Here is an 11,426-nt window from a genome sequence, read left to right on the forward strand (position 1 = left end):
TTTGGGGTAGTTTATTTTTGTAGGGAACTCATGGAGGAAGATGCCATATTGGACACAGGTGTGAAGAAGTTGTATTTGAAGACATCCTAAGGATACCCTGAAAGAAGGAGGCAGCTAGAAAATGAAAAGGCAAGGAAAAAAGGCCATCACTGTTAAGCAAGAGGGACCTCTGGACTGTAGAAAACAAAAATACAGAAATAAAACCACCACCTCCTTAAAGAAAGCTGTACAAAAGTGAAGTGGACTATAAAAGTTGATCTAATATTTTTACTTAATTTTAAATTCTGTATTAAAAATTAATACATTAAACTCTTATAAAAGTAAGGCACATGCAAAACATGTTGTGCAACTTCTGACTTTTGACTCTCTTATAAACTAATAAGCATTATTTTTATTTGGCATTTCTAAAGAGTCATTTTTTCTCCATGCAGGATATGTGGTAGAAGGTTAAGTTTGACATTGCACCAGTTAAATCTAGATTCTGTGCTTTCTGTACTACAGTAAGCAGAGATGGTCTTATCGTACAGTCATACAAAATAAAAACCAACTCAAGTACAGATTCTGAAGGTGATGACCAACATACAAAATGTAAGAATGTGACATTATATCCATTATAATACATCTTATTCAGTACAGCATGATTTGGCAGCTCCAGTCTCTGTAATGCCAGTGTGCAGTTCCTGGATATCAGTATCATACGATGCTGAAGACCATGGAAAGATACTGCTCATAGGACACTTGAATCCAGCCATCTTGATCAGTATCGTATCGTCGGAACACATCAGTCAGCCTCTGAAAAGGGGAAAAAAAAACCCATACATTTTTGTACATTGGTAAAGTTCAGACGGCCATGTCTTCCCCATGCCACTTAGGTTTCACTTTCTGCTCATCCCCTCTGTAAAACTTCAATCTCGTGCATTAGAGCACAAGCTCTTTGCCATGTCTCGTGCTTCAGCTGTGCAGCAGATCAGATTTTAAAACCAGCTTAAGACACAATACTCAGGGCTAGCTATGCACTTCTCTGTAGACCAGGGAGGTTTTTTTATAACTGGCTTTAAAGGAGGAAGAAACAATGCACAGTTCTCATGAGACATTTGAGAGTCCACTTGAGACAGAATCCCATGAGTACCTTGTCTGTGTGTCATCTCCTAGCCAAATATGCTTTGTGTATCAGCAGTATCTGCCTTGTCTCTGTAAAACCTCAGAAGTGCTCTGCAGTACAGACCATGGACCAAAATAACCACCACCATGGTGTCACCAACACCAGCTGTATGATATTCCATTTCAAAGCCCTCTTTACCAGAGGTTAAGTTTATAACTGAGTGTAATTGTCTTCTATAACAAATTAATATAAAGGCAACTGATGTTTCAGCAGACTTATGGCTACACAACAGCTGTATGCAGATAACAGAGATAGGACTTCCACAGGGCACTCCTTTCTTGTTGCATATCAGAAGATATCTTAAGATACTGTTGCAATGCTGGCCAATGTCAGAAGAGCAGCCTTCTTCCTGTCCCAAAACTGAGCTTGTCCACTGCTACAGCTTCCCAGATTTTCCCCAAAGTCTCTCTTACATTTCAGAAAAGTCAGAGATGCTTAGAGAAACCTTAAGCACTGAGGTGAGGAATCACACAGTGACTGATTTCTAAACAAAGTAATACAGCTGTAAAACTACAGTTCTCTCTCTGTCCACACTTGCATTTCTATTGCAGAAAGGGCTGGCGAGGTTGTGCTTGCCTTTTCTTTTTTTAATTGTATTTTACTACCATTGCCCCTGCAGGGTCACCAGTGACAAAAGGCTGAATCATTCAGCCGTTAGGTCAAATTCCTTTTAGTCAGAGCCTAAAACAGAGAGACAAAAACCTTTCACTTCAGATACAAGAATAATGAGCACCAGAGGACATGATACACTCCAGTTTTAACACACCCAAGGTCCAAAGGAAGTGTATGTATTAAACTAATGGAAATAGTGTTAAGTGTTTTCCTTTTGAAACACTAAGGCTATTTTACATTTTTCGCCATGAAAGTATTTAACAGGTCAAAAAAAAAAGTATCAAATTTACTTGTGATCCAAATGGATAACAAGTTAAGACCAATAAATGAAGATGTTTTTAGCACCTCTCATATACTTCCTCCAAATGATTTATTTATAAGCAAGTTCTAGATCCAATATCATAGTTAAATCGAGAACCATAAAACTTAAAGATGATTTGTTTGCAATTGACATTGACATACATCTCATTTCTTACCTGTAAAACAACACAGCACTGAATAAAGTCATCAAAAGCAACTTGTCCTCTTCCTTGTCTGTCAAATTTCCGAATAAGGATATCATAGAATTGATCAGACAGTCGGTAACCTTGGGAAAGAGAAATACTTTAAAAGGTTTCAATTACAGCAGTCATTCCATAAAAAGAATGAGGCTGTGTAGCAGGCGTGTATAACAAAACAGTAAGGAGTTACAAGAGAATTTGGTTTTTTTTGGGACAGATATCTCCACTGCACAACAAAGGTGTTAAACTAAAATGCATGCATTAAAAACCATGCTTAATAATAATTACAGACAGAGTTGCAGTAAATATAACTACTGATTAAAGTGACTGGTTGGTTGAGGGAATGGTTTAAGGCTGCAGCTGAAGTTTTTATAAGTGAAGTCAATTGAATAGAAGTTTCTTTGCTGTCAGAATGTTACTATAGCATAGACAGCTGGCTTCGTTTTAAAAAGCAGCAAGCTCTAGCAAGTGCTTTTGTAACATCAGACATTTACCTGAAGTATTGGTTAACACTCTCAGAGAGCTAACAGAGGAGAAAGAAAACATTCCACACACATGTACCAACACACCCAGTTTCTTTTTTTTTATTCCTAAAAGGAAATAGCTTACAAAGAAGGGCTTGTGGCATGGACGTCTTTAAAAGGTGCCTTATACTCAGTGCCTCGGTTTTAGTCACGTTTGTCAGAGCAGCACAGCCCTAACAAGGAGCAGCTCACTTGATGACATAACCCAGTCATAAAAACTGTAATTACAAATGAATTACCAAAACCTGTTAGTGCTTGCTTTAGTTCATTTTTGTCAATCATTCCAGAATTGTCTCTGTCATACGTTCGAAAAACATTCTGCCAGTCTGTGATGTACTTCCAGACTCCTGTGAATTCATTGAAGTTCACACCACCTTTGTTTTCTCTGTCAAACATGCCTGAAAAAAAAATAAACACATATCAAACCTTAATCATACTACTTTTCAGTAAGATCTGCTAGCATTTCAAGAAGGTGGCAAGAGTGCTTTGTGGAAGGTATTGAAGACAGAAAAGAAACTGCTAAAATGCCAATGATATTTTTGAAAGTTCTGCCAAAAAAAAGCAAGTAGTCATCCACTGAAGAAGGAAAATATAAAGCAAGATAAAAGAGGACCGGAATGAATCACAGAATGTTTTATTTTTTCCTGAGTTTTCATTTCCAGTTCGAAAATATTTAGGGCTTGATTGATCATCCAGTGACAAAAAGGGTGGGAGGGAGGGGTTTTTCTTTTCTAAGGAGACATGACAAAATGAACCAGTCTATTCACTGCCAAAAATGCTGGGATATTCATCTGCATTTGACTTACTAACACTCCCATCTTTATACGGAAAGCACGTCGCACAGCAATAGAGCTCAGACTGCTGCTGAATATTTATTAAAACCAAAAATGTTAGTCCTTGGATTTATGTACTGTACAACAGAAAAGATTTTTTTATGCTTCAATTTTTCTCTTAGCACATTCATCTTCTACATTACTGGAAATAATTTTAAGACACTAAAGAATTCAGATATTGTAAAGCTTCTGTTTGGTCTTTTTGGTACAGAACATAGCCTTAAAATGCAAGATGGGAAAATCTAGGTAAGAAGACAAGCTATGTAATATCTTTTTAGAATATTTAAGCTGACAATTTCCCCATGCGTAAATGACATTTGCTGTCTATTCAGTTGTATGGTAACATTTTTTCAGGCTCCTTCGACAAGTGCATGCGTGTGCATGCGAAGGGCAGTCCTGTATTATTCAAAAGGGAAAATATTTGAGTTTAAGTTACTACTGCTGTGCTGTCTGGAGGAAAAAAAAGAAGAAGAGTAAAAACATTGAAACATACCTTCTAACAATGAAAGATGAGCTTGTTAACACTACAGCCAAATTAGTGCAAAAGACCTTTAAATGGGCATTCATCAATGCATTCAGCATTAACACTACAGCCAAATTAGTGCAAAAGACCTTTAAATGGGCATTCATCATTGCAGTAGAAATACATATTGTGTAAGTATTGTAATATTTGTGCATGCTTATTTCTCTAAAACAGTGCAGCAATTGATTTACAGCATTCTCAATCATCTGAACAAATCACAAAACGGTATCTTGACTAGTTCACATCACACAGCTACACTTACCAAGAATGGACCTGACTGTTGCTGGATTAAATGGAGTCCACGTGCCTGAAACAGAGAGAATTACTTAGTTCCTCAATACTAAGTTATGTTTAAAAAAATGCAACCAACCAACAAACCAACCAAAAAAATCAGCTAAGAACTTAAACAGTGAATTCAGAGCTAGAGGACATGGAGCTAGCATATTATAAAATAAGGCTGCTTTGAAGTAATTGACCATTCAGAGAGGACTTCAGACCAATCCTTTACAGATACTACACAGAAACCAAGATTTTTCAGGCTGCACCAAAAAAAAAAAAACCACCAACAAAAAACAAACAAAAAAATCACAAAAAATTCCAAACTAAGAACAACTAAGAAGGACTTTTTTTTCATTCCAGGTAGTCAAGAGATACTGGATAAAACTCAAGATCAAAACTCAAGTCTCACTTTCTTCTACTGATGGGAGCAGGAGAATTTTAGAAGAGTTTTAAGTTATAACTCAAACAACGTCTCATACCTATTCCTCAATAAAAAAGCATCTGCTTATTTCCTGTTTTACAGGTCAGTTACTCCAGGGCGTTTAGTTTCTGACAAGTGAAAAGGCTCCTAACATGGTGTAACCACACGGTGTAATTTAGCATTGAGTTTAGTTTAAATCCCACCTCCACTGCTAAATCAACAAAGTGTTAGTTTATATTAGTATTTTCAGACCAAGAACTGTTGCTGCTTAAAAGGGCCTAAGCAGTAATCACCTGAAAAGGACCTTTGTACTTTTCTGAATATTTAGAAGCTAGTCACTTGGGAATAGTTTTCACTTGGTTGGGCACATTCCAGAGTGCTAGGAAGCATTAAGCTTTAAATTAAGAGAACTACTGTGCCTCATCTAGAATTCCACCACCAATTCTCTAAAGCCTTTGAAAGAACCAGGAAGACCAAGGCGGCCTTAAATTAACTGTGGTTGCGTGCAGGGACCAGAAAGGAATGAGTGAGAGTAGGGGTACCGCAGAGGCATTTGCAATTATGCAGTTGGCTGCCCAGAAATATCTACTAGAGAGGCTGTTTGGGTACTGAGCAGGCTTTGTGAACGTGTGGCTGCTTTGCCAGATCCAGCTGCAATGGTGTGAGCAGCGGTTACACCAGTGCTGGATTTCTCCCATGGGAGGGAAACTGTATCAGTCTAAGTCTACAGATGCGGTAATGGGGAAAAGCCCCATACTGTAGGCAGGCCCTATGGCTATTTGCACATAAAGAGAAGAATAAAAATGGGTTTGAAAATGCTTAAGTGGTTATTTTAGACAGAATATCAGTACTTTAGAGCTATATGTCTCCTGATATAAATAAAAAATAATGGAATTATTAATAGGGTGCCAGCATTTAACGCTGAACAGAATAGAGGAAAAACTGAAAATACAGTTTGGAAGTTAACTTATTTCAAAAAAATTTTCAAGAGGTTCATATAGACAGCACAGAGTGAAATCAGAGCAACTCCAGTGCTGAAGAACTGTACTGATTTCAGCCTGTTGCAATAAACAGTGAAAGACTGTTCCCTCCTCTTCCCCTAACTCTACTATTAACTTTACATGGCAGCACATTAAAAAACAAGCAAACAAACCAACCAACTTCCCCCCTCCCCCCCCAAAAAAAATACAACCCACAAACAAAACAAAACAAGCAAACACAAAAAGCAAGAAGGAAACACAGGATTTCGCTGTAGAGACAACTATATGAAGTGACAATCAGTCCCTTCCAGGTAAGTATACTGTTATTGCATAAACTTGACATGTTGAAAAGCTGAATGTCAAAACCACGTTGAACTTCAAATTTTTGAGGAGCACTATGCAGACTTTTAAAAATGTTTTAGAAGTGAACACAGAACTTTTTTTAGCCCATGTTAGATTGCAGGACAGCTACACACAACCATTCGCTAGAGGATATATTTTGAAGAGAACATAGTGAATTGTTAGTGACTTTGGTGTACAAGATCTAGAATCTCTTGGAATGAAGGAAGCTTACAGTTCTGCAAATGTTTTGCCTAATAGTGAAATCACTTGGTGGGGATTCTTCATACCTGCAAAACACTGAAAGTGCTAATCTCCACTGTAAATAAGGAAAGAAAAGAGTTCAGATAGTCATCGCTGCCTATTACCCTTACATTCAATCAGATGAAAAGGGATTTAAAATATATGAAGCTTAAAATGGCAGGTAAGGCCTAGTTCCCACAGTTATAAATAGTACTGTAATCTTAAATGATAACAGTGACTTAATAAATTTCCTTTAGCTTTTGCTGAAGTTTTTATTCAAAATAGTATTTTAGTTATGGATCAGATCTGGCAGCTACAATAATATATTGCTTTTAATTTATCAGATATATTATTAAACAAATATTCTAGTAAATCCAGTTTCGTTATAAGACCACAATTTTACTAAATAGAGCCATCCAAATTTATTTCAATTCAGGTGATTACTGGACAAAAAGGAGCCTTTCAGTCTGTGTGCACTGCAGTTTAATCCCTTCTCAGTCACAAAGCACAGGAAGGGTGAAGGAAATAAACCTTGGGAGAAGAGGAACTTGACACAGACTCAAAGGTGCACAAACAGCTTCAATATGTACTTTTCCAGTTCTCTAAGTGGAAAAAAAAACCATGAAGTACAATCATACTCACCCTAAGTCACCAGGGGAAAGTAAAAATAGGCTACTGGAAACATTTTTCATTTTTTATTTTGTTTCCATGAGTTATTTGACCACACCTTATTTACTCTTCAAGCATCATGACAGAGAACTGACAGACTACTAGGAAGTTTTAATACTAGATCTAGAGTGCATCTTTCTACTTTGTTAGGAAAAAAAACCACACATGCCTCATTTGGGGAAAAAAAATAAATTACCATCTTCAATTCCTGCACCATAATGTATGAAAAGATTTTATGTGCAGTGAAAAGGCTGGCTGTAAACATCTGATCTTTGTCCAGGTTATACACTGATCCTAGTTAAAAAAACAAAGGTTCAGTAGTGATGAGTGAAGTACAAACAAATCACTGTTTATGTTTTCTAGGAAGAAGAATTGGAAAAAAAAAAATAAGGGGATGTGCATGCCTTCATTCCTCAGAATAAAAATCAGTAATGTTTACAACAAGTATTCAGTTTATAATGTGTTATTACTGACATGCACCAAACCCACAAAACTTCCCTTGAAATCAAAAAATCCCACCAGAAACAATGGGCTTAAAAAGAATAATAATAATAATAATTAAAAAAAAAAAAATCAATCAGGAGGATTGTCCATGTTTCCCCCCTTCAGCCTTTTGCTGTAGATTAAATAGTATTAATCAGTGGTAGGAACATCTCCTCCACCCCCACCAAGCAAAGAATTATAGCATCAAGTACCAAGTCTCACATGAAATTTAACATCAAGCTTACAATAAACTACCTCACTGCTCATGTACTGACTTACCATTGGATAATGCCTGCTGAAGTTCATTATCAGATATTATTCCACTCCTATCTTTATCGACCCTAGGAAAAAAAAAGCAGTAAGCTTTAAATGGCTGAAATTAACAGGTTTCACCTCCAGAAGACTTCAACATTCTGGTTCTCACTCACCAGATAAGATTAATCTTTTCAGGAAAAGTCAATAATTGCATTTTACTTGGTAAACCATTCACGGTTACTGCAAATCAAATGCTTCATGCAGACTGAGAAGACATTCTGGGACATGATAAAAGCTATGAAGAAAACTGCAAGATTTACTTAAAGAGGGAAGAGACACACAAAAGTACACGCTGGCAATAAAGCAGTGTGGGCATACTCCATACAATAAAGGTTTTTTAAAATTTGTTTTAAAAGAACTGTAGAGCACATCCTGATGGTTAAATCCAGAAAAAGCCTACTGTTACTGAACTAAGCTGTTTCCCAACAGCTGGAGTCCCAAGGTTGGCACCCAGTTTCTCTCCAGAAGATGCTGGCAATGGGGAAAAAGCCACTAATGTAACCACTGCCAAGTACTAGAAGAATCAACTGCAGGGCCTTAACCCTTTTCAAAGGGGTTCAAAAAATGAAAAAGTGCAGGCAGGTGCGCGCTTCCATTGAGCCTTCACAGCTTATTATCTTAGAAAATGCAAATTAATAAATGAAGTAATTTCTGCCCAAATAAAGCAGGATTGTGCCTTCTTTAGGAGGATATCTGAAAGCGGTGGAGGCTTCCCTCCTTTTTATACAAAGACCTTCCCATTCACACCGACAGTTTTATTTCCCCTCAGTTACTAACATTCCAGAGTCCTTCTCAGTTGATTCCCCTGCAGAAGCTGTTTTTTTTAAAGTTAGTTCTTGTTGTCTTTTTCTAAGCCTTTTCAGCTCATTCTACTAGATTCCTTTCCCATCTCAAAAATTATATAAACCACATGCAACATTCAAATTGCAAGCATAAATTGCATAATTATAATAACAAAAAGATACTCCTGCTTTATATTTGCTATTTCATTCCTAGGTATTCCAAACGTTTTTTACCTTTTATGAGCTGCTACTAAGTGATAAGCTGATATATTCATGAAAACATGTTATGACCTACTTATCTTGCTCCCAAGCACCATCAGTCAGCTTAAAGCACATTTATTTTTTATACAAAACGACGCAAAGTTAAAATGGGTCTTTCACATAGACATCAGGTATCTACTCTGCATTTGATGTGATCATGATATGGTGATCATGATGTGGCCATGACAGGATGAGAAGACTCAGTCCTTCAGGACTGTGAGGTGCTCCTGCAAGTCTCTATAGGCCTCAATTACTGCAGGAGCTGTTTAGTGTAAGCAAACATCATCTGACCATCCACTCTATTTTCTCCCAGTTGCTCCTGAACATACTGAATAAAGATCCCAGAGCAGCTCCATCTGTCAGTGTGATAGATGACTAAACACTCTTGGTTTTAGTCACTTATTTACCAACCAAAGGACCCTCCCTTTCATTCTGTGCCTACTATGTTTCTTCAAAGGCCTTTATTACTTATGTATGTTGAGAGCCTCTCTGGACACTACACAGATCATATCAATGGCACAAGTTCTAGTGATATCCATACCCAAGCCTTAACCAACATACTCCAAGCCTTACGCAGTAGTTTGCCAGACAGAAATACTTTCAACAAAAGCCATGCAACTCTCCTGACTAGCTACATTATTTAAAATGGTTTCTTCTGGTTTGCCTGGTGCAGAAGTCAGACTGTTGATCTGGTTTTGGACCCTTTAAAAAAAAGAAACAGCATCATGCATTCCCTCTCCAAGTTCTCATATAGTTTTAGAGAAGGCTGGGTAGGTAAGTGTCGCATTCCTGAGTCACTCCTGAATTACTAAGTAAACACTAGCCAGTTTTAGCAATTTATTACTGTTTGTCTGCACCTTCCTTAACCTCTTCTTGCTATCACTTGAGTCAAGATAGATCCTCTGAAACATCCCACGTAAAAATGGATCCAGTGTAGACACCTCCTCAGGTTCCTTGACATTACACAAATGTTAAGAACTCCTTTAGCTTCACTACTGTTATGGTCTTGACAGTATGCTTTTTTTATTTTTTTTAACATGGGCCTGCTATCTCCCTTGCAGGTTCTTGCACCAGACGTATTTAAGAGATTTTTTTTCTTGTTAGATTTTAAGTTTTCCATTAAGCATTTTTCAGATTCCTTTTCACAAGCCTCCCTGTACTGCTACATTGACCCTCCAGACTTCAGAAGCCATTCTGGATTCTCAGGTCAAAAATGACTTCAGCGTTTTCAAGGTTACCTTCTCGCTTCACAGAATCACAGAATCACAGAATCGACTGGGTTGGAAAAGACCTCAGAGATCATCGAGTCCAACCCTTGGTCCAACTCTAGTCCGTTTATTAGATCATGGCACTAAGTGCCATGTCCAATCTCAGTTTAAAAACCTCCAGGGACGGCGAGTCCACCACCTCCCTGGGCAGGCCATTCCAATGCCTGACCACTCTCTCTGTAAAGAATTTCTTTCTAATCTCCAGCCTAAATTTCCCCTGGCAGAGTTTAAGCCCATGCCCCCTTGTCCTATTGCTAACTGCCTGGGAGAAGAGACCAATCCCCACCTGGCTATAACTTCCCTTCAGGTAGTTATAGAGAGTGATGAGGTCACCTCTAAGCCTCCTCTTCTCCAGACTAAACAACCCCAGCTCCCTCAGCCTCTCCCCATACGTCTTATGCTTCCCTCCCCTTGCTCTAAAATGCAGCCATACTTACTCTTCCTCAAACCTTAAAGCTCCCCCTCAGATTCCTCCCACAGGGACAGAACCGCGACGTTCACCCGCCCTGCAAGGCCCGAGGCAGCCAAGCAGCAAACCCTGCGCTGGGTTCCCGGGCCGGTGACAGGCTCCCAGTACCCGCTGACCGTTTCCGGGCACCTCCCAACAGCTGTTCCTTCCCGGTGTCCCCTCCGGCAGCGGCAGCCACGGGACGGCCCGGTCCGGCAACCCAGTCCGGGAATGACCGAGGACCATGACGGTCGCCTGAGCGCGGCGGGCACAAGGATCCCCGGCCCAGCAGGGCCCGGCGACCGGTGTTCCCCTCAGGCCTCCCCCTGCAGCCGTTAGGGCGACACGAGACGCGGATCGCCTCGCCAGGACCCCCGGTGTGTGTGTGTGTGTGTGTGTGTGTGTGTGGAGGAGCGGCAGCCTCACCTCTGGAAGACGTTCCACAGGAAGGAGGGGTCGGGCAGCGGGGCGCCGCCGCCGCCGTTGGGTCTGTAGTGATACCCCGCCGCCATGGCCCCTCCGCGGAGCCGCCGGGCTGCGCGAGCTTCCCTCTCCGCGCTTCCGGCACGGGTCGCCTGACGCTGCGCGGCTGGTGACGCCGATGAGCCGGGCAGGCGCACGGGCCCCGCCCCGGGGAATCCCGAGGGGAGGTGCTGCCACGCCCGCTCGTTGCCGCGGCGACGGCCGCGGGGCGGAGCGGCTGGCGCCGGGCCCGGCGGGGGCGAGGCGAGTCATTCCCCGCCGTGAGTGCCCACCCCCATTGTTCCCGGGCACCCAGCTTTCA

General features: G+C 40.2%; 1 protein-coding gene across 1 annotated transcript; it reads right to left on the reverse strand.

Moving 5' to 3' along the window:
- Nucleotides 1–252: 252 nt before the first annotated feature.
- PDCD6 (programmed cell death 6) lies at nt 253–11,298 on the reverse strand. Its single transcript, XM_082045453.1, has 6 exons — nt 11,069–11,298; nt 7,848–7,909; nt 4,417–4,461; nt 3,038–3,196; nt 2,251–2,360; nt 253–792 (listed from the first exon to the last, which is right to left on the reverse strand). The coding sequence occupies exons 1-6, from the start codon at nt 11,152–11,154 to the stop codon at nt 694–696; spliced, it is 561 nt and encodes a 186-aa protein (XP_081901579.1). The 5' UTR covers nt 11,155–11,298; the 3' UTR covers nt 253–693.
- Between the last annotated feature and the right edge of the window lie 128 nt (nt 11,299–11,426).

Source organism: Streptopelia decaocto (assembly GCF_964273445.1).
Source record: "Streptopelia decaocto genome assembly, chromosome: 2".
NCBI lineage: Eukaryota > Metazoa > Chordata > Aves > Columbiformes > Columbidae > Streptopelia > Streptopelia decaocto.